This window comes from Trachemys scripta, chromosome 8, assembly GCF_013100865.1.
Source record: "Trachemys scripta elegans isolate TJP31775 chromosome 8, CAS_Tse_1.0, whole genome shotgun sequence".
Taxonomy (NCBI): domain Eukaryota; kingdom Metazoa; phylum Chordata; order Testudines; family Emydidae; genus Trachemys; species Trachemys scripta.
This window is the reverse complement of record NC_048305.1, coordinates 12,974,149-12,997,150: the sequence shown is the minus strand read 5'-3', so window position 1 is coordinate 12,997,150 and position 23,002 is coordinate 12,974,149. Positions and strand designations below refer to the sequence as shown.

Below are 23,002 nucleotides of genomic sequence, written 5' to 3'. Positions count from 1 at the left end.
GTGTCATCTGTTCACCATACGGTATCTAATTGAGATAACTGCTGCATCTCTGATTTTACTCACTACTGTTTCTAGAATTCAGATAATAAACCCAGGTACTGCTCAATAAATCTCTACACCATCACAGGAAAGCTCATTGGAAGCTTGCGTTAGGATACATCTGCATTTTTACTGTTCCTTTCTCATCTAAAACTCCTCTTCTTGAGGATACAAAAATCTTGATACACTAACGGGAGATTTCCCCATCCCCTTCACATTTCCATAAATATGCTATGGACACAGGCTTTACATTTCAGAAATAAACAGGCACCATTTCACCTGCTAAGGTTAAATGGTTTATCAACAGGGATATCAGAAAGTGTATTCCTCCATCACATAACTGTCTGAACTAGGTAAGTGAGGGGAATTTTATTTTCAACATACATTTTAATCTGATTTTAAAACTCTCCTATAAGAATCTATCTGCATTTTCCAACCCAGATGCGATTTTTCACAGCCACTTGACTATGACACTACTGGAACTAAGCAACATTCGATTCCTGCCAATGTCAGTTTGTGCTGCAGCTCAGCATGGGGGCAAGAGCATCCAAAAGCTAGCTACTTTAGTTAGAGCATTAATATTACAAACGTTCAGGGTCATTAGAATCCAAGCAATCTCTAATGCAGCTGCAGTACAGGCACATTCCTGTATTCAGTTGGTGGGCCAAGTTGCTATCGACAAAAGCCCCCAGTGGACTGAACATTGCAACATCCTGCGTGGACAGAACACTTAGACATTGCAACAATCTGCATGTGTTATCAAAAATAAACAGAAACAAGGCAACTGCAGTATTACAAACTTGATTTTAGATCTACAAGAATACTTGATGTATCCCATCGCCTTTACTGTTGACTTTGCTCATTTCCATTGACTTCAATAGTTTAGGTTCTGTGCATTGTCAATATAAATTGAGACGTGATAAATAATGAGAAGATGAAACCATTGTCTTGTTTCAAGCAATTGAATATTTGCATTTTCTACCCTTCCACCCATATGAATGCTCTGCAGGCTGTATGAGTATATCAGGCTCTATAGGTGTTTGGTTTTCAGGGAGGAAGGACAGAGTTTATAGCGCTTTGATACATAGCTACCTGATCTGCAGACATAGTCTAGACTTGTTGAGCAGAAGTTTGCTTGCCATCTCCAAATAATTAGTACAATATAATTGTTTTAATTATTAGGATTATCTAGAGTGAGCACACGTACAATTTACTGAAGATAACAGTATGAAAAAGCAGGGTCCATAGTAAAAAAAAAAAAAAATTACACTTGAATTGCTCCACCAGAAACATTAGGCTTAATTATGCCCAGTTCATGCTGAATGAGCAGTAAAGCGAGAGAGAAATCTGGCCCATTTTGTTTAAAATCAAGTTTGATTCTCTCATTCCCTTGCTAAAGGTTTTCATCAAGTTACTTGCAACAACAAAAAAAGAGCATGACATATGCATGACAGAGAATGCATTACTGATATTAATTCTTAATGTAAATGAAAAGCTATTAGGTCTACTGCTACCTATAAAAATGAATGATACATTATGCCAGTCCTACTTTAAGCTCATGTGCTGAACAATGGAGAAAATCTTTATCAACAAATCTTCAGAGCTGAAAAACAACAACAAAATCTATGAAGTACCTAGAAAGCTTGTTACCTACAGCTGAGAAAGATCAGATTCCCCCCGCCCCTTTCCGGGGTGAGTGGAAAGCATTCTGAGCTACCTACTCAAGTTTCCTGAACTGAAGTTAAAGATAAGGAAAAAACTGTTTGGATGAGGGAACACAGGTGAATGCATTCAAAAACACTCCAATGTAAATTCAGTTGTGTACTTCTGAGACTCAAAGTCAAGGAAGAAACAAAACATAAAATGGATCCAAGGGATGAAGATGCAAACTTGGAATGAAAAGCACACTCACCATATTGTACATCCCTTACGTGCACATGTGCACACACACACACACTCAGGATATATTGTGCAAACTCACTTTTTTCATTCAGAACTTAGCTGTTCCTCGGGGTTCTCCTGTAGGATCAATCCCCGCATGTCATCTGCTATAAAGAGAGTTTCTCAACCCTTAGAAGTAGAGCTAGCCATAAAACCTGGTTCCTTCTCCTCCACATAGAATTCCAAAACACAAAATTCAAATTCAAATGTTCTGACACAAAGGTGGTGAAAAATGAGATTAACATTTTAGTATCAAACTGAATTTTCATCTTTGTTTTCCTTGGGGGGGGGTGTGGAAATGGAGGAAACCAAATCATCTAACTGAAAACTGAAAACCCAAAACAAGGAGGGGGGAAAAGCAAAAGTTCAATTTTCAAATTTTAATTTAAGTCTTGAAACTTCCTATTAAAATAATTTAAAAAAAAAACAATTAAAAGTGAAAAGAAGAATTTTTTGCGGATACAGACTAACACGGCTGCTACTCTGAAACCTGTAATTAAAAGTGACATCTTCCTGCAAAATAATTTTCATTTTTTTTGGTTGAAAAATGTCAACTAGCTCAACACAGAGCCTTTCCCTTGTGTAATATAAAAAAGGATTTAACTAGCATATTCTAAAACTGTATAAACAAGGTAAGTTGTTGTTTAGAATGGGCTAGCTAGCTATTTGAGTGGAAATCGAAGGAGGAACTTGGTCTTCTCTTTCACCAGCACTGTCTACATTAGAGGTTTAGACTGGGTTAGTTAAAACATACCAACATGCTCTTATAAGCAAAAATCCTTTTAACCTAGTCTAGAAATATACTTATTCTCCTTATCTGGCACTAATTAAGACCAGATTAGGCTCTCTTATTCTTGCACCTGACACTGCACCAAACACTATTGAAAAGCACCTAAACATTTCTATTGACCTTATTTTTTCTATATGGTTAACATAAGAACCAAACAATCTGAACCTTCACACAACCCACCAGGTGAACTCAAACTTCACCTTTGTTATTCCAGACAGCTTGCAAGGCTTCCTCTCCCTTGATTTTTTCTTGGCTCTGGGTTTGTAGGTTACAAAAATGCAATATCAGAAATCCCATAAGCAAGCTATTTTCCCCCTCTCACATACAACAGAGGTCTTGATATTTCAGCTCAGTATTAGCTTTCAGTGCACCTCAGGGCCAAAGCAAACCAAACAATCTTCTTGTGGTTATGCCACAAGACCAAGATTCAAAAGACCTGAGTTCCATTCACTTTGGCCTACATTTTCACAAGTGTTCACAGATTCGATGTACTTTCTATTCCTTGGCCTCAAAGTACCTAACAAGTATCAACTGATTTACTCCTCAAATCTTCTGTGATGCAGGAAGCATGCTTCCTAGATAAGGAATCTGAGGCAAAGAGAGACAAATCCTACATTTTTCAAGTGAGTAGATTTACAAAAGGGATGAAGGGTGACCCACTATCTCAGAGTTTGGAGGGCCAGATTATGATCTCAAATTCACCATTATAATTTTATTTAGATTTAAATAATAAAAATGTCTATAACAAAGACTAAGTGGCCTGACTGTTACAATATACTACTACCCCTAGCAGCTTTAAAAAGCAAATATTCAGACAAAAATGGCCACTTAACCAGACCAACTAGGGTTACCATACGTCCGGATTTCCCTGAAAATGTCCGGCTTTTTGGTGCTCAAATCCCCATCTGGGGGGAATTTCCAAAGAGCTGGACATGTCCGGGGAAATAGGGAGGCATAAGCCAGGGTCCGCCCAGCATGATCCGCCGGGTCCCCAGCGCAGCCCAGCTGCCCCAGCTACAATGCTCAGGTGGGGCTCGGGCTTCCCTCTTGGGCAGGGACCCCCCCAGCCACTGGGGGACCCTTCCTGGGGCCCCGTTGCCCCGCGCAGCTCAGAACCCGGCACCGCAGGAGCTGTTTCCCGCGGGGACAGACAGGCTGGGGAACGTGCACGGTGGCAGGAAGGAAGTTGCGGCCGGGGCTGCAGGGACCCGCGCTGCCGAGCGTCTGAAGCCCCCAGCAGGCAGAGGCTGCTGGGTGAGCGGGGGAGCAGGGCAGGCAGGGGCATAGGGGCTGCAGGGGCAGGGCAGGCGGGGGGAGTGCAGAGGCTGCAGGGTGAGTGGGGAACAGGGGTCTCAGAGGCTGCAGGAGCGGGGGGGGTGCAGGGGCAGGGCAGGCAGGGGGCACAGAGGCTGCAGGGGCAGGGGGTGCAGGGGCTGCAGGGCGAGTGGGGAGCATGGGTCTCAGAGGCTGCAGGGGCGGGGGGTGCAGGGCAAGTGGGGAGCAGGGGTCACAGAGGCAGCAGGGGCGGGGGGTGCAGGGGCAGGGCAGGTGGGGGGCGCAGAGGCTGCAGGGGCGGGGGGGCAGGGGCTGCAGGGTGAGTGGGGAGCAGGGGTCACAGAGGCTGCAGGGCGAGTGGGGAGCAGGGAAGCACTTAGCAACCCCCAACCAAGATCAGAGCGGGAGGGAGGAGGGGGAATGCAGGGTGCTCAGAGGAGGGGGCATAGTTGGGGCAGGAGCTTTGGGGAAGGCGTGGGGCTGGGGCGGAGTTGGGGTGGGGCCGGGGGTGGGGAAGGGGCGGTGTTGGGGTGGGGCCAGGCCCCCGTGGAGTGTCCTCTTTTCTCAGTGTTGAAATATGGTAACCCTAAGCTACACCCACCCAGTGTCATTTTGGGAACATATCCTCACCCCTCTCCAAAAACACTATCAATTAGATAGCTCTTGCAGCATAAGCTTAAGGTCACAAAACTAGAGCTGTTTGAGACCCAGGTGAGGAAGTTGTCATGGGATCCTCATAGAGGACACTCTGTCAGCAGCCCCTTATCTTTTATAAGGAGACTCCAGAGTAACAATAAAATTCTGCGGGTGCTGAAGGTTCTCGGCACCTTGCAAGATCAGACTCTTCATGGAGATGAAAGCAATAAATGCATCACTTTGCACAGTCTGGTGTTATATTGGACTACGCTGAATTTCACATACAATTGCCAGCTTCACATGACCATGCCACACCAGGATGGTGGCAACATACATATAAGTATTGGTCAGGTTAGCTTTGCCAATAGGATCCAGTCTAAATCTCCAGCAAATGGCATTCATTTGGGTTTGTCTTTTTGAATTTGGGCCCTGAAATAAGTGATGACAAGATCATGTGTTAATAGTAATATAAATACAAAACCAACGTTCAAAATGTCTTTGCCACTTTTTTTGCAGACACAATTGAAGTTTACGAATGATAGCAGTAAACAACTAATTGGCAACAAATGCCTCTAATTCATTAAAACCCGAGCCTTGGAAAGGCTCAATATCCAAAAAAAGTAAGTGTTACTGTTTTGTATTTTGAACCAATGCAAGTGAATGGAAGGGACCATCTTGCAGCTAGTGATGATAAATTTAAAGCCCTACAATTTTAATATTAAAAACCCTAATGTCTATTATTCTGTTTTGGAGTAGGGTTTGGTTGTTGGTTTTTTGTTTTTTTTTTGATTGGCTGGGGTTTTGATATATATAATCTGCCCAAAAATCACAAACACACAGTGGGGGCTACTTATTCAAAGATTTGTATTTAAATGAAAATAGTTCTGTTTTTGTCACTCATATGTAGGAAATTAAATGGTTTTCCTTTTTATAGTATAAAAAAAATCTTATGCATGTAGGTGAATTTCACCCTTTTTAAGAGAGCCAGCACAGGTCTATGTACCACCTTCAGGTCCTTTTGGGATAATTTCTCCCTTTACTTTTGGCCCTCTACAAAGGGGTGAATTACACTCAGCCATAACAGTGCAATACTCATTGGATTTTGAAACACTGGAAGGATATCACAAAAAGTGAAATAGGCCTCTATGTTGTTTAAAATAGCAAGCTAGGATCTTCATCTGAAAGAGCAGGCACAATGACCTTTCGACCCTATAGGTAATTTGAAATCTCCAACACAAGCAATCAAGACTCCTAGACATGACCTGAGGCAAAAACCATTATGAGTGCAATGTTGTTTCCAGATGGACAATTCACTCTGTCTACTTGCGTCATCGAAGTCTGGTGTGCACATATAACTATTTATGGTTGTGATGAAGACTTATGTGACATTTGTTGCCTTCTGAAATTTTAAGTGACTCAGATACCATGCAAACAGTAAGTAATAAACAAGGCAAATGATTGGTGCTCTGGTAAGCTGATGCCTGCCAAATGCCAGCAAAGAGAAAATCATGGCATCATTTAAGATGTATGGCAGTTCTGTTTATGAGTATGAAATGTTTTCTTTAATGCCACAGTTTAAATGGCAGAATAGCTATGAATGGCAGTTATATTCTCTAGCTATGTAAATAAATAGGTATCCAGGATACAAGGTGATGCAAATATTGTAAAAGCCATCCAAACGAGTGATCAAGGAAGTTGGATTCCTTAGATGATCGATTGCCACGTCCTTTTATTTACAGCTTTAAAAACTTAGTTATTATGTCCACACTCGAATCCCTCATTCACAGTTAGTAGCATCTTACTCCACAGGTAAACTCATGCATTTCAGTGAAATCACTGATTGAGTAAGGTACTTCTCAGTATGAGCAACAGTATCAGAATCTAGGAGTATGGGGGAGGGGGAAAAAAATCACTCCAGTCTGCACGAGACTTTTCAGTTCACTTAAATCATTACACATAGCATAAATGGTGTGTAGAGCCTTATGAGTCCTCTGCACCAAGGTAAATTTCACCTGAGGGATTATTCATCACCACCAACAGCATGTCATTATTTGCTCTCAGTGGCTTTTATTTGAGTAGCTCAAAGTACTTTGCATTTTACAGAGGTGGCAAAAGTAAGCCAAAAGTATTAAATGACTTCCCCAAGGTCACACAGCCATTCAGTGGCATAGCCAAGAACAGAACCCAGAAGTCCTGTCAATAAATCTTCTATGCTAATCACTAGACATTATGAGCAATCAATGGCATTTAAATATTTCCTTTATCCATTAAACAAAAAGCCACAAGCAATACCTGTAATGGTACAAGAATATTTTCCATTTTTACATTGACAAAGGATGATAATATTGTCCAGGGCTATTTGCCAGCAATGTACCACAAAACATAATACAACATTTCCATTTGATATGCAGTGATGCATGTTCTTTTGTTTGAGGAACTCCCATTAGCAGATGGAAATTCTGCATGTAGATTCAGAATTAGTATTCTTATTCAGTAAAGAGATGCAGTGATAATCTTGTCAGCACCACAGATCAAAGGGAAGATGTCTGGCCATTACTTGAAGGAATATGGCAAAAAACTTTTCATACCACACATTAGCAATGTGTATAAAACCTGCCTTTCACTGACATAATTACTTTCACTTAATTCTCCTCTTTGAGCAACATCTACATTTAATGCTAAATAAAACATCGCTCTTCCCTTTTAAAAACCCTATATTGATGGTGGGAATATTGGGTGTTTTTTTGACCCACTGGGAAAACTATAATTTCATCTGAGCTAAATTTACAGGCATAGGTGCTGATCTTGCAGGGACTAACTTACTCATGTGAGTAGTCCCATTGCTTCCAAACCCCTTCAAAATTTCTGGGCAGGCTTTTACTGGAGTCTTGGGTGCTAAACTCCCCATAAGACTTTCGTTCTGGGTTTGATTTTAAAAATAAGCCTATTTTCTCGTTCCAGTTAGGGTTTGACTAACGTATCAGGAAATAGTTGTTCTTGCAAGATTTCAGTGAAGATGGAAGACAACTCACATTATCCAATCTAGTGATATTTCCATCATTCAAGGTAATGAAACCATAGTGCTAGCCCTGATCAGTGTCATACTCAAGCTCTAGTTTAAGGGCAATCCAAAGCTGAAGGACACCTCCTGAACCCATTACTAGTTCTGATGTCTAATCATCTTTGGATCTGTCTGTAGGGCTGGTTGGAATCTAAAGCAACAGGGGGAAGCCAGCTAAACCTAGGTTTAGCAGCATTTGTGGCATATGGTTCTGGCAACAGGAGCCCGAATGGCTTTTTTGGGTAGATAATTTAAGGAGGTGTCTCAACTCTGAACTAGTTTAGAGCAGAAAAATATACTTCCATTTTTCATCTCAATAAAGTTTTAGCCTTTTCTGGCATTCTGAACTAAAGCACATCATCAAGACCTCAGGAGCTAAAGCAGTGTAGAGAATATTGTACCACCAAAGACAACAATTAAATTCCCATTCTTAGATAAGCCAAACTTCAAAGATGTTATACATTGGCTCAGATGTGATTTGCAGCCTCTAAGGAATATTAGAACTTGGAAAGTGGTTGTTATTTTGGGATGCTGAAAAATTTAAGATGAAATCCTGGCCCCATTGAAGTCAATGGCAAAACTCTCTAATTTCAATAGGGTTGAGATTTCACACTTAAGCTTCATAACCTCCCAGATTGATTGTGTGTGTTTTTAAGCCTGCAAATGTTTAAATTCCATATGTTATGATTTAATCTTAAATAACTCACCATTTTTGCTGTATGTGAAAACAACCTAAATGTTAAGAGCTCAGTTGTTCAGTGTTGATTTTTTTAGTAATACCTCCCTATTAACATGACAGAATTTGTCAGCAGCTTCCTTGTGACTAGAGCTGGTAAAAAAAAGTTGACAAATCTTTCTCTCTCAAAAAAGGTCATTTCACCAAAACCTTAATATTTCATGGGAAAACATACCTGTTTTGATTAAAATGTTTCTCAGGTCCAGGATGGAATTCCAGGTCTGAACAAGAGAGACCAGAATAGCCGATAGCCCAATAGTCAGGACATATGCAGCGAATATGGGAAACCCACGTTCTAGCCCCTGCTCTGCCTGATTTGGAGCGGTGATTGAATTGTGCTATTCTAGGGTATCAATGTCTTATGGGGATAGTTATGCAATTTTCTAAAGGTCTTGGTTTTACTCCACGTTGGAACAAAAACAAATTTTGAAACCTCAAAACTGTGTGTAAAATGGAATTGTTTTCTGGACAGCCTTACTGGAGACTGAAACTGAAGACATTATAATTTTCTTAGGTATGTGGATTTCAGACAGTTGCCTTTTTATGTCAATGGGGTAAAAGAGCAGCTATTAGGGATTTTCCCAACTTCTGGGATTCCAGAATCTCATCCAATGTTTAAGTCTTACTTTGTCCACAAAACCCACACCTGCTAAACTCTTTTAGTGAGTGTTCTAAGAGAGAAACTTCCTCTAAAAGACTCAGTGTATTTTCCTCCTGTGTCCTGGCCATGTTGACTCTTTTTGATCGCATGCAGGGAAAGTGAATTCTCTAAACTCCAACGGAAGTTCATGGGAGTAGAGGGCACCCGGAACCTTGCAAGAGCTTCTAGACACTTTGTAGAATCAGGCTATTAAAGACTGAGCTTCTGAAGAATTGTGACTCGCTGGATCATGTACCTTGCTGAGCACTCAGCTGGTGCTTAATAAATAATAATAACAATGTGTTTTAAAAATAAGTTAAGGTATTAGTTTTAATTCATTATGCAGCTACAGGCACTTAGACCCAATAAATGTGTAGGCATATTGTTACTATTCTAATTAAAGTACTACTCAAAGAAGAAATATGATTTCATTTTCTCAAGAAGGTCCTATACTTTTAAGGAAAGGGATTGCTGAGCATCAGGAAAACACACACTGCCATGATAATATAGATTTAGATTTCTTGGACATAAGGGTAAATACATATCACACATGAAGGGCACAGTCTATAGCCGCAAATCTTGCTTGTGCTTTATAAATTCAAAGCACAAACACAAGAAGTTCTAATATAGACCAGCAAGAAATAGATTCAGGAATTTGAACATAAATTAAGCAATACATTTTGATTCAGTAAACTGGCGCCTATGTAGATCAGAGCAAACACTTGTAAAGGTGGGGGACCCTTACTGGGTCCCTTATCCTTGTTTTGATATATTTTGAACTAAACTCTCTACAAAATTAACTTGAGATCATTTGACCTGTGAAATAGCCCTTTTCTTATTCTAAGAAAATTAACTTTAAAATGTAATTTTAGTTAGTTACAGCTTAGGAATTTTGCCATTTATCATTCCATGGTTTGAATGTCTTCTAGTAGAATTACAGCAATTATATATAAGTCAGAAACCATTTGTTTGATAATTAATAAACATTTCTTATGAACAAACCACCACCATGACAAAGCAACTGACTGTCACGGGTTTAAATCCATGATCTGTGAGAAACTACAAGGTTTCCATTTCTAGAACAGTAAAGTTGCTGATGTTATAGGACAGGAAATAAAACCGAAGTTAAACAGAAGCAAATATAACCAAGAGAGAATAGGAACTTCCCAAATAGTTTTTGTTGTGATAAACAGTGGCATGAACAAGCTGTACTTTCTGAAAGGGTGAAATGCCTTTATTCTGAAAGAAATTAAAAGAGAATGGCAGGCTATTTCACAATTCCATTGACTGTCTGGAATAGAGTTGCATGTAATTTGTTTTCAAATTCCTATTGGTATTCTCTTCCTCACTGTACAAACAGTATTGCTTGTTGAACAAGCCTTCTGTGCTGCTACTTTTTTATTTAATCTGCATTTATAAATGTTATACCCCTTGAAGCTATTTCAACTACAGCCTTTGTACATAAAAACATTTCAATATTTTAATAATATTCACACTTCTTATAAATCTTTTACAAATCTTTGAACAAATACATCAGGAGCTTAGATCTTTTCACCCTGAGCCAAATCAAGTAATTGGGGTAATAACTTTATGGTTTTAGAGCAAGATCAAATGAATGAATGTCTTTCAAGTATTTTAATATAAAACTATGATACTAAATCATTTGATTAATGAATTTCACTCCTAGGAGTAACATTATTTTAGAAAGTCAAATTTCTAATAAGCATGTACTTCATGAAGAATGGCACAACGGTTTCTAAATCCAAAAAGCATGCAAGATACAATTAGTTATCTTTAAAAAGAAAGCAAAAGCAATTTGAAACAAAAGACATGAGAGTGGATCTTAAAGCACACATGCTAAATTAATTTAACATTACAAGCACTAGTATCCTGCATAGGGCTCGAAAGCAGAAAAATAGATGGCATGATGTGGGTGGGGGTGTAGAGGCAGGAGAGCTGAAAGCAGTAACAGATTTTTGTTGCTCTAAAAATCACGGAAAGAGTGCCTGTGAGCATGAGAGACAGAGTGCCAACCTTTGCAGTGTCATCACCAACTCGGTCAGAATTGATTTTTTTGAAGTGATCCAGCAGTGAATAATAAGTGTACTTATAGTATATCTTGAGAAACACATCATGTAAACCATCTTATTGAGAGATGAACGTGCGCGCACACAGAGAAAAACCAAACATTCTTAAATATAAAAATGCCTTGCTGGCTGTTCCTTCATAAAAATACTTTAAATGGCTAATATTTGGTCCAGAATCTGTGATTTAACAATTAACATGCCTCAAGTATGCTATTAAACAACTGCTTCAAGAGTCTGCCAATTTGAAAAAAAGTCACTCATTTTGAAAACAAGGCAATTCGTTAGAAAATTCATGATAAATAGGAAGTAAAAATATAATAAAATAAAAAGAGAGTTTCATCATTCTCATTGTACTTTTAAAAAATGTTCAGTAATGTTCTTGTTCTCCCCACAAGTTTGGTCTGGGCCTCATTATTTAAAAATAAGTTTAAAAAATGAGCTTCCTAGATATTTACATGCCTATTATGATGAACAAATTCACATCAAGAACTCTGATAAGGACACAGTTTGAATATTTTTACCTTGAAATACTGATGCAGAATGCTATTCAGAGTTTATAGAGAGTCTCTGTTTAACCATTGCAAAGAAAGCCAACATTTTAACTTCAGCAATGACAACACAGATTCAGTTACTTGCACAGTTCCCAGAAGCCTGGTGCCTGTCGGTTTAAGAGTGCATTGCAATTATAGAATAATGAATGAGAAGTCATGCCTTGTGATCAAATAACACACGATAAAGTTACTCTGTTGACTGTATGCAGTCTTAGTAATAGTAAGCAATGATGAACTATTATACCTTTAGAAATGCTTTCCATTTTCCCATATTACATCACAAGCCTCAGGTTTGGGGAATCTAATGAAATGTGGGAAGGTTCTGAGTGAGGATCTTGGCAAGCCACTTGAAAATAACTGTGGATTAGCATTCCCTTTTGTAAAATGAGAATACCAATTTCTAAGATTTTGTATCCTCCGGTGACTGTCCATATATAGGGTAGGGACAAGGTCTGTGTGTTCGTTAAACACTTGGAGACTTTGAACACTACTGTCATATACTAAGAAAAGAAACTACAGGTGGGGAGAAGAAGTGAAGCCTTCTGTTTTATAGAACATATAGCTCACCGTTAGTATTTCCATTGTCCCCCTCAGCAAGTATTTATCTTCACCATGTGACCCTCGCTGCTTTTCCCTTACCACATTGAAAAAGCTGAACGCAGCATTAGAGAGAACATGAAATGACAGCTGATTCACAGTACCTTTTGTTGCAATCTCCCTGCATCCGCATAAAGCCTTCTGATCCTGTCCGATTCCATCCACCCACAAGTGACGGACAGGAAGACCTCAAGCAACACCAGAAGTGACCAAAAGCTTCTTGATTTCATTATTTCAAGTCTGTTGAGAACAAGATGACAACTATCAAACCATCATGTGAAAAAAAAACTACAGAAACAAAAAACAACCCCTGCCCCCTAACGCAGCTTGGAGATTCAGTAGTTCAGCTGAAATTTCACCTAATTTATGGCAGCTATACATTTAAAAATTACTTGTGGAACTATTTACACACACACAGCATACATAATGGAATAATGAGTTCCTATGGGTACACGGGCCAAGTTATGTGCATTTTCCCTTGAAAAATGCTCCTTTATTTTAGTTATTTGATGTACAACTGAATGAAGGAGACCTAGAAAAGAAGAGGGTGGTAGAAAAGAGACCCCAAGGAAAGCTGAGGAAGTGGTGGATGAATTGAATAAAAGAAGATGGTCAACAGATGGATCTTAGTGCCACCTTGGACAGACAAAGATGGTGGAGGTTGCATGATGACCCAAACCCCAGTTAATGGGATAAAGAGAAGAGGATGGTTTATCCCTGCCCTTCATGTGTTGCTCATCTTCACAGGCCTTGATTCTACAAGCTGCTCCACATGGGAGGAGCTCTGTGCCTATGCAGAACAGGAGCTGTCCTTGTGTGTACAGGAAGGGCCTATCCCATTACAGCCTCTACAGGAATACATAGTGTGATGTGACACTCCCTATTCTTTATAGAAATATGCTTATGATATGAATAGGGCATAACTAAGATATATTGTATACAATATGGCTCATGTAAGATATCATTGGAAAGATTGTGATTTACTGAATGTGATTATCCAATTTGGACGCATGTATCATTTCTGTATCTGGAGTTAGGAAAGTTGACTATATAACAATTACAACTGTGGTTACACTTGGAGATGCCCACCAGACAGTAAGTAATCAGCCTTAATGAGCCATTAGGAAAAAGACAATGAGTCTTCAAAGATGTGGATCCCCCATCTTCCAGGAGTTCCTTCCTGTGGACATTGCAAATAAAATTGGTTTCATGGTTGCTTTGACATTGCAAGGTCAGGTGATAATGTTGCCTGATAAAAAGTACCACCTTGGACACCGTTAGTACTTTCCCACTGGAAACAAAGGCTTCCCACTTTATGTAAATTCTATTTAAGGCTGGGGAGTAACGCAAACAGGTCTCTTCTCCATTGCCTTCCTGCCCAAGAAGGAAGACTGCTGAAAGTACCTGAAAATTCAAAGGAACTGAACTGAGGGAAAGGCAAGGGCTAAGTCCAGACGAAGGCAGGAGTCTAGTCTGTAAAGAGAAATAACTGGAACTCTAAGCTACAGAAACTCTGCAACTTGCCTAAAACAACACTTATAGTGAGAAATTACATTTTAACCTATTTCTTGAGTGTATTAAGCCTAGTTTGTGCGTTTTGTTTTATTTGCTCAGTAATCTGCTTTGTTCTGTTTGTTATCCCTTATAATCACTTAAAATCTACCTTTTATAGTTAAGAAAACGTGTTAGTAGTTTATTCCAAAACCCAGTTTGTGCAATTCATATCTGGGGGGTGGGGAGGGTAAGCTTGCATCTCTCTCTCCACATTGAGGGAGAGGATAAATTTTGATGAGCTTGCACTGTGCAGATTTTTCTATACAGCACAAGACAATATTCAGTCTGTGTCTGCAGCTGGGTGTGGCCTTACCTGTGTGTGTGTGCTATAGAAGGCTTGAGAGACTGGCACAGCTAGGACAAGGTGAGGAAAACCAGCCTGGTGGAACGGGCGGAACCAGTGGGACCCTAGCATACCGGGTGGCATCCTGGACGGGGGGCGGGGAGGGTTGAGAGGGGGAGAGTCCAACCCGTCACACATGGAACAACAAAGTTTATAATATAGTGAAGAAAAGGAGGGAATTGTCTTGAGAGCCTTAAAGACTTAGACACCTCTATGTCTTTAAAAATCTGGACCTATTTGCTCAATGCTGCACTGTGTAAGTCCCACTGAAATTCATACAATTTATATAGAATAAAACATATATTAAAAGGAAATTCAAAGGGACTTAGGCTCCGAAGTCAGCTAGGTCTTGCAATGCTGAATGGAGCAATGCCTAAGTACATTTTAAAAAAAAAAATCTAGGCCTTAGAACAAAAGTCTTGTTGACAGTCCATAGGACATGTGCTCCCATGTCTTAGGTGCTTCTAAAAAATCCCACCAGAGATCTATACTCAGTTCAGTTCTCTAAGGCCTCACGATGGTTGACTGCAAAGGTGTCTACAGAAAATATCCCTATTTGCCTCCTACTGTTTGCTATGCACATCTGACTTCAGCAGATACACATTTCCCATACCATCTGGGGCTGAGATCATAGACTAAGTAGGATTGGGCTGAACAATTCTTGGATGGAGGAGGCGTTAAGAAAAGCCTAGGAAACTGCAGAAAGTGATAGTGGAGATACAGGAAGTGGCACTTCCCATCTGTGCAAGAACTGAACCAATTAGTCTGCAGAGGAAGACCCCAGCTCCTGTGTGGACCCCCCAATGTTGTCACTGGGACTCTTCATTGGTATAGGGAGTCAATCTACACAGATCTAGTTGCAGGATCAGGGTCTTAATGTATTTTACATGCATCTGCACTGAGTTAATAAGTTAATAAAGAGTTCTATTTCTTAAAGAGAGCTTATGAGATTATTTACCAAGCTATGGCCCAGATCACTTCGTCCTGTGGCAGTATCCCAGGAAGGAGAGACAACCCTTCCAAGATTTCCTCACAGCAGATCCTCCAAAATCATTCCATCTGGCGGACCGTGAAATGGCAGCAGTTCTGTTTTCACACTGCACCAGCCTCTCCAGGCATGTGCTTTAGAGTTGGCTTTGAAACCCTTCCCACCCCCCAGGCTTCCTCCTAACTCTTGAGCAGCAGCATTTAATTGGCAGTACACTGCCAGGGACTCCCAAAGGTGACTGCCCCATTAAAGGAGGAATTTCTGTCTGGACAAGGGCGCCAGGCAAAAAGGTAAACAGTCCAGGGTGGCATTACTGTTTGCCTGGTTTTCAGGTTGGGCTTGACAGGGAATGATACATGTTCCACCATCTTCCTGAGTTTGGTTTTGTTCCAATCTTAAATTCAAATAAAAAATAAATAAATAAAAGTCTCCTCAAAGCATGATAAGGTGAAACTGCCAATTATTCCTTGTTTTGCATTAAAAAAAAACCCACAATCCTGCAATATTGTGGTTCAGGGGAAAGCTAGACTAGATTCTATAGAAAGATGCAAGCATACTGGTTATGGTAGGACTGAACACCATACATTATCAAGTTACATGGCAGTCACCAAATTAAGCCCAGGAGTAAATAGAAGTGACCATATTGAAGTCAATAGAGTTACACCAGGGTAAATAGGGCCCTTGAAAGATAGTAAGTCAGTGATACAAAAATGTTGTAAAACAAGTAAAGGACTATAACTGGTCCTGATCTAAAATCATGGATTTCAAAGCTTATGCCCATGTACACCAGGGCAGAATTTGGTCTTAGATATTTTGTCTGCCCGAATGTGTACGGTCAATAAAACAAACACCAATTACAGTTGCTCTACACACTCATCAGCGCACTTAAGTCCTCACTATTCCTCAATACTATTCTAAACACCATCAATTGAAAGAGATCAGGGTGAAATCGGAATTTATTAGGCTTTCTAAATTTTAATTAGAAACTCTCAGATGTAATGCTATTAGAGCCATAAATAAATGTGTAATAAACCAAAGCCACTATATCAATAAGCTACAAATATATTATATTCTAAACCACTCTGGTACCGCAGTCCTATTTCTTACGTTTTTATAGAGGCATTTTGTATCATTTGTTGATACAATCACAACAAATAGAACAATTTCATTTTGCAATTCTGGAGATTTCTGACATATCTGCAGTTTGAAGTTATGACTCCAGAGCTCAAACATCAAAGAACTAGCCGTGCCCAGTTAGAATTGGTAACTAACTGCATGGAAACATGATGTTAAGTTGTTCGGATTAGGTGAGAATCGTTGCATACAACATTAAAACTACCAGCACAACAATTGCCTTCCAATAACACCAATAGAGTTTAATGTGATTTGAACAACTTGTATCTTTCTCAATTCAATTTATAGCAACACTGCCTGGCAATATTTTAATTAGTTTTACTCATAATACTGACATTTATATTAATACACAGTATAGATCTGTGCGTGCTCTGGGTTAGTTCATTCAGATGCCAGAAATACAAATATGGGCCATGTTCTGTGATCCTTAATTGAGCAAAAATTCCCATTTTGTCATAAATCCCAGATGCTAGGAATTTAATTGGGACCAAATCTTTGGAGGAGCTCAGCAGCATAGTCTTGCACGGAGTTGCTTCAGTTAAGGGTTGAGATAGTTAAATAAGAGCGGCCCTGCTCCTTGCAGAATCTGGCCCTTAATTCTCAAACACTGCATCTTAAATGGCTGTATAATGCTCAATGAAATTTAAAATTAAATGATAATCCAAAGTTCATTGAATTCAGTAGGAAGACATCCATTGATTGCAATGGGCTTTGGATCAGGCCCATCATTGGCAATGTGCCACCAGTTTTTTCTCCTAATTTGGGAGACAAATATATAAAACATAAGCCCACATGGGCAGTCCTTCTCCACGTAAGTCTCTCAGTCTGGACTTGCCTAGGCAAGATGATCTGTATAAAAAGAACAACTACTGAACAAAGTGCTTGGCTGAACACTAGAAATCTCTTGAGAGCTAAGAAAAATCTGTCACACACCTACTCTTCATAACCTATGTGCAAACAAGGGGAAAACGATTCCAATATATTAGATAATCTATAATTAAACTCTCAGTAAATCTAATTTTGTTTTAAGAATGGATGAATTGGGGGGGGGCACATTCATGCTTGATGTATCTACACTAGCTACAGTACAATTACATCTGGGATAAGTTTAGCCTAATAATTTAAGTTGAAGGTGCAACATGAAACCTATATAAACATCTCATTTAGGGTTCCTTCCCCCAAACTGAGCAAGATTTTAAAATGTTTACTCCTGGACAGTAGTTCTTTACCCCATGAGTACTTACAAAGCATAAGGGTGGCAGAAGTCTGGCATAATTAAAAGAAAAAACACTCTAAAGAATCCCTTATTTGGATAGTGCCTGGCACAATTGGGCCCCTGAATCATGACAGGGTCCCAGATGTGCTGCTATAATACAAATAAGAGCTTAAGAATGACCTTTCTTAATGCAGCTGTTTTCAGGTTTTTAAGCTAAGTCTCATTCTAAAGACATAGAAAGATGAGAACTATTGTAAGATACTAATCTTTTTTCAGCCAAACCTACATTAGAAAGAAAGAGTTGTATCTTAGCTTCCTAAAATTATGACGGTTATTATAAGAGAAAATGTTAGGGCCAAATAATTAGGTGTCATAACTTGGTTCCATTTACAGCAGCTGAGAATCTGGCCCTTAGTTCCTTTGGTATAAGATTCAAGTTTGATTTATTATATAATTAGTGAGTGTTTCTGTGACCTGTAAAATCATTTTGATACCCATCATTTTTGTAAAATGCTACTAAATCTAAGAAAGTAGTCATGAAAAATCATTCTAAGGTAACCTTTCACCAAACCATAATGACGTTAAAATTACATTTCCAATTAATTATCTACACTATCTCTGATTAATACTTCAATTTTGATGAATGAGATGCCTAAATGGTACCAAGTGCAATATGTAAAATTGTGACACACATCCTAGTTAAGACAGGGAGCATTTGTACAAATTTTAAATAACTGAATACTCTGTTGAGAGCTGTTTCGATTGCTGTCTAAAGCTCATTCTTGCAAGGTACTATATGCTACTGGAGAGATTCTGAAAACCTCAACAGGAGTGAAGGACATTCAGGAGCCCCTCAGTATCTTGCAGGACTGGACCTTCGGTTTGCATCTTCAACTGTTGGATCACCTCTGATGTGATCTTTCCACAAGGTTTAGTCCCATGGTTTGTTTTGTGGTTATGCTCAGGAAAGTGTTTTTCCACAATATCACTTCATTACCCCCACATGACTGACTAGATAAGGGTCAATAATCCTGGAAAGCTGTTTGCACAATCCATAAATAAGACTTTTAAAAGGGCGAGGTGGGAGAGGAGCCAGATATTTTATTAACTCAGCATTCTTCAATGTCAGTTGCAGGGTAAGTGATGGTAAATCATGAATGCAAAGATCACAGGTTCAAGGTCATCTTCAGCTGGAGAAGTGATGTGCAATTCTACTGTTATTTTGGGTGGGAAAGTGGCCCCTTTTCTGAACACACAGTTCCTCTTCTCTTTGTATGCTGCATTATACAGATGTTGACCTTGGTTAAGGGCAATAGACTATGGCCCAAGGTTTAAGAAAGTTCCTGAGAGTCAACTTTGCTTCTCATTGACCCAGATGTGTTGATTCAAGATTGGTGACATCTTTTTAGTTGGTTGACCACATTTGATCCCGTCACCATTTTTTTTTTTTAATATCTAAACTTTTACCCAAAAGCCTTCTCACTCTGGTTGGTTCCTCTACCACAGTGGTTCTCAAATTTTTGTACTAGTGACCCCTTTCACATAGCTGCCTCTGAGTGCAACCCCCCTTATAACTTAAAAACACTTTTAAAATATATTTAACACCATTAGAAATGCTGGAGGCAAAGTGGGACTTGGGGTGGAGGCTGACAGCTCATGACCTGCCATGTAATAACCTTGTGACCCCGACCCTCAGTTTGAGAACACCTGCTCTACCATTTATCAGTTTAACTATCTATAAAAAAATCACTCACTGTCACACAGAGAGAGCTTGAAAGAGCTAAAACTGAGTATGTTTAACTTTAACACACGCGTGCAGACTAGCAGGTAGCTACTGTTTTCTCCACTTTAAGGTTGGGGGGGGGTTGTGCTTTTCTATTACTCTATTACCTTTTCAAATTGTATGCTTTTCAGGGCAGAGACTGGGGTCTTACTCTATGTTTGGAAAACACCTAGCACATTTTGAGTGCTACCATGAGCTAAATAACCCAGATCTATAGGAAGATAACAGGTTTGTAAATACACACACACACACACAGGCAAATTACACGCATGCACACACACACTCAATCAGCCATTCCCAGTACTAATTACATTTATCTAAAGGGGAAAACTTGATTTGTATGCATATCTCCGCGTTCATCTTCCTGGCTTCTCTGAAGATAATCATTAATATCCCCTTTAGTTTGGAAGGGAGCAGTGTCTCTTTCGAGCTATGGGGCAATTTCCCATCTACACTACGCTCTGATGATTGTTTTCTACCCTTAAATTTGTGCTCCGGTTGGAGTAAGGAGCTGAATCCCGTGTAGGAAATGTGGAGTGGGAGGGGAGGGGCGGGGAGAGACCTGGTTGTCACAAATTCTTCAAGTGGGCACGGGTGGATTTTAGTAAATTCCAAGTTTTTTAAAAGAACCATTTTGTTACAATGGTAAAAGGCAGAACAACCACCGAGGCGACACCTAGGGGCCACATCCCGCGAAAAGACGCAGCTGCAGGGAAAATGTCAGGACCACAGCCCGCGGACAGCTCCTGTCCTCAGAAAAGCCCGAAGGGCGGCTGTGTTTTCTCTTCAACCCACCCGTCCCTAACACCATCAGATCTATTTCGTGAAGATCAAGAGGTGTCGCGGGAGATCTATGGTCGTTCAGCTATTTCTCACATGGATTTTTGCAGGGAACGGAACAAGCTCACACTCCCATTTTCCGTTTCAAAACACAAACGCAGCCTTCCTGGATTCTTGCTCAGCAAAGGAGAGGTTTAAAAAAAAAGAATCCGAGCCCTGGGAAGTGGGTCATATTTCTTTTGCGCTGCAGCCTGAATGAGATGGGAAATACTTCAGAACAACCCAGGACTCCCTCCCGCGAGTCCCCCCTCGCGTGCCACGTTACATTTGGAGACACGACCCTAAAGAATTCTGTGAACTAAACCATCACACAAACGCTAAACGCCCCCGCCCCCAGCCTGATCGCATCTAATAACCAAGGAGAAATATTTCCAAACTAGGTAAATAGACACACACACGTATAAATACACTTTCAGAAGCCCAGAGGAAGATCTCCCTCCGATGTCAGCTTTCTATACAGTTCAGTGCTGTGGAATTCAGCCTGTCTCTGGCTTCCCATAATTAAGCTAACTCCTTGCCTTAAAGTACTGCTGATTATCTCAAAAGCAAGACAGCGTCTGAAACTAAATCCCCTGCCAAAAAGGTAAAAAAAAAAAGGAGGGGGGGAGGTTGGTGTGGACGGGAAGGAGGAACAAGTGACAAAAAAAAACAACCCCAACCACTCTCCAATAATTTCAGGAGTCCATTACCAAGTAACTCAAGAGAGACCGGATTAGAAGGTACTGAGTTACTTGTGTGTGTGTGTGTGTGTGTGTGTGTGTGTGTGTGTGTGTAAATATATGCAGGAGGCTGGGTTGTTTATGGGGCGCGGAGGAGGGGGAGAACCTGGACGTGGATGGCCAAGATTTCCTAGCTCCTTGCTCAGCCCCCAGAACGAAAAAGGAAGGGTGCTAGGACAGCTCTCAGAGTTGGAAACGTTATTTGAGAACGCAGTGGAAGTGCTGCTGGCTTTAGAGTGTCTCTAGCCAGCCAGCTGTTCTAACTACTGCGTATAGATGCGTTCAGTGGGGAAACCGACCCAGGCAGCTTTCTCCGAGCCCGACTAGCTTGCAGCGAGAAGATCCCACGATTCATTTTGCATCGCTCCACAAACGGCAAGGCAACCGGGCTGCCGCCTGGTCCGTCCCCTGCTCCCTGGGGCCCTAACAAAAAGTCTTGCTGCTAACCCCAGGTCAGCTGAGTAGATGAAGAGGGTGAGCCGAGCGCCCTGAGCCCTAGAGGAGAGCCAGGCAGCGAGGGAGGAAAGAGAGAAGGGGACAGAGCAATTCCGTTTCTCTAGGATATGGTTAGAACCGGCTCTTTTTCGAGCTGGCTATGTTTGACGGCCCCCTTGCATCGGAGGCTCAAACACTGTACCTTGCTCCTCTCCGATTTGCTGCCTCTGCAGTTACTTGTAAGACAGTCGAACTTGTAAACACGAGCAGGAGCAAGGGCAGACCCATGGGAAGATGCAGGATAAGCAGCTTTTGCAAAAAATGAACTGTCAGATGCCATAACGGCTGCTCATCCCTCTCTCCCCATAGCTTCTGGTGCTCATTCCCCTAAGCCCTGCGAGCGCACGATGCACACACCAAGAAATGCTCCGTGGAAAACTGGAGACAGATAGCAAGCCTGGGACTGCACCCCCACCTCCAGAGACTGCCCTGGGCTTCGGGGTCCAGGGTCCGGTGCACGGGGGTTACAGTATTGCACCTCCAAAGCTGCTCCTCCTTCCCCTTACTGCCGCTCCCTCCCTCCCCCCAACCACATCCCTTACGCTGCATTCCGGAGCAGAAATTGCTCCGTGCAACCAAGGCTACCAGCCGCTAAGTTAATGTTGCAAACTCTGCCAGTCATCATTAGGGACTCTGAATTAACACCACAGCGACCAGCAAGCCCCCTGCGAGCCTACATCTGGCTGGACACTGGAAGGAACAGGAGATGGTTTTAAAACCCCACAACACTGATACATTAACCTTCCTGGGGGGCGAGGGTATACTGCTCATGCATCTCCCTCCCCTACCCGCACAGCCCCATGGAATCAGAGGCTTCTAGCATGTCACTTACCTGTAGTATTCCCGTGGCAGAGTGAGCACAGTTTAAAGCCTGTAGCAGCTGGAAGAAGAAGAAAAGGATGTCAGAGTTTTGGTGTGTTTGGGTTTTTTTTTTTTTTTTTAAATCTCCTTATGGGGAGGAAGGATACAGAAGTCTGCAGGAGCGTTTGTAGGGGAGAGGGAAGGAAATCATGAAAGGCTGGAGCCTGAAGGAGGAAAAACCAAGAGGGAGTAAACGAAAGACCGGGGGGGAAAAAAATCGAAAAAAAAAAAAATCACAACACAGTCTTGGCGCTGGTGTCAGTCGCAATCCAGGAGCTAGGAGGTGTAAATGCTGAATCCTGCCCTATTTCTGCTGCTTGGACCAGAGCTGCCTGACGTCACCCAATCATTTGCATATTCTACCCAATAGCGGACACCTGTGCGGGCTCAGGAGCGGGGCTGGGAGCCGGGGAGGAGCGAGTCCCGCGCGCCGCCAGGCGGGCGCTCCCTCTCCAGGAGAGCCAGGTAGGGCGGGTAGGAGGGGAGGGAGAGGGGTCAGAGAGCCGCAGCCCGAGCCAGACAGAGGATCCGTCAGCAGCACTTTCGGAGCAGAATGCCGAGCGACAATCCGCTTTTATGCAGGGCTGGGTAAAGCTAGAGCCAGCCCCACATCCAATGTGATGGAAGGGCAGGACTAGGAACCAGGGGCTTTTTCCTAGCTCCAGTTCACTTTGACCTTGACCCAGGTGCTGCGCCCCATTGTGACTCAGTTTCAC

The 23,002-nt window shown here is 41.3% G+C and overlaps 1 protein-coding gene across 2 annotated transcripts in view; it reads right to left on the bottom strand.

Annotated features, from left to right (window-relative positions):
* Positions 1–22,588, bottom strand: part of FSTL4 (follistatin like 4) — a 475,057-nt gene extending 452,469 nt beyond the window's left edge. For both annotated transcript variants that reach the window (XM_034779252.1, XM_034779253.1), the window contains exons 1-2: positions 22,258–22,588; positions 12,458–12,593 (exon numbers count right to left, since the gene is read on the bottom strand). In XM_034779252.1, the coding sequence (XP_034635143.1) occupies positions 12,458–12,583 (126 nt within the window). In that variant the 5' untranslated portion in view covers positions 12,584–12,593; positions 22,258–22,588. The remainder of the gene's footprint in view (positions 1–12,457; positions 12,594–22,257) is intronic.
* Positions 22,589–23,002: the final 414 nt, after the last annotated feature.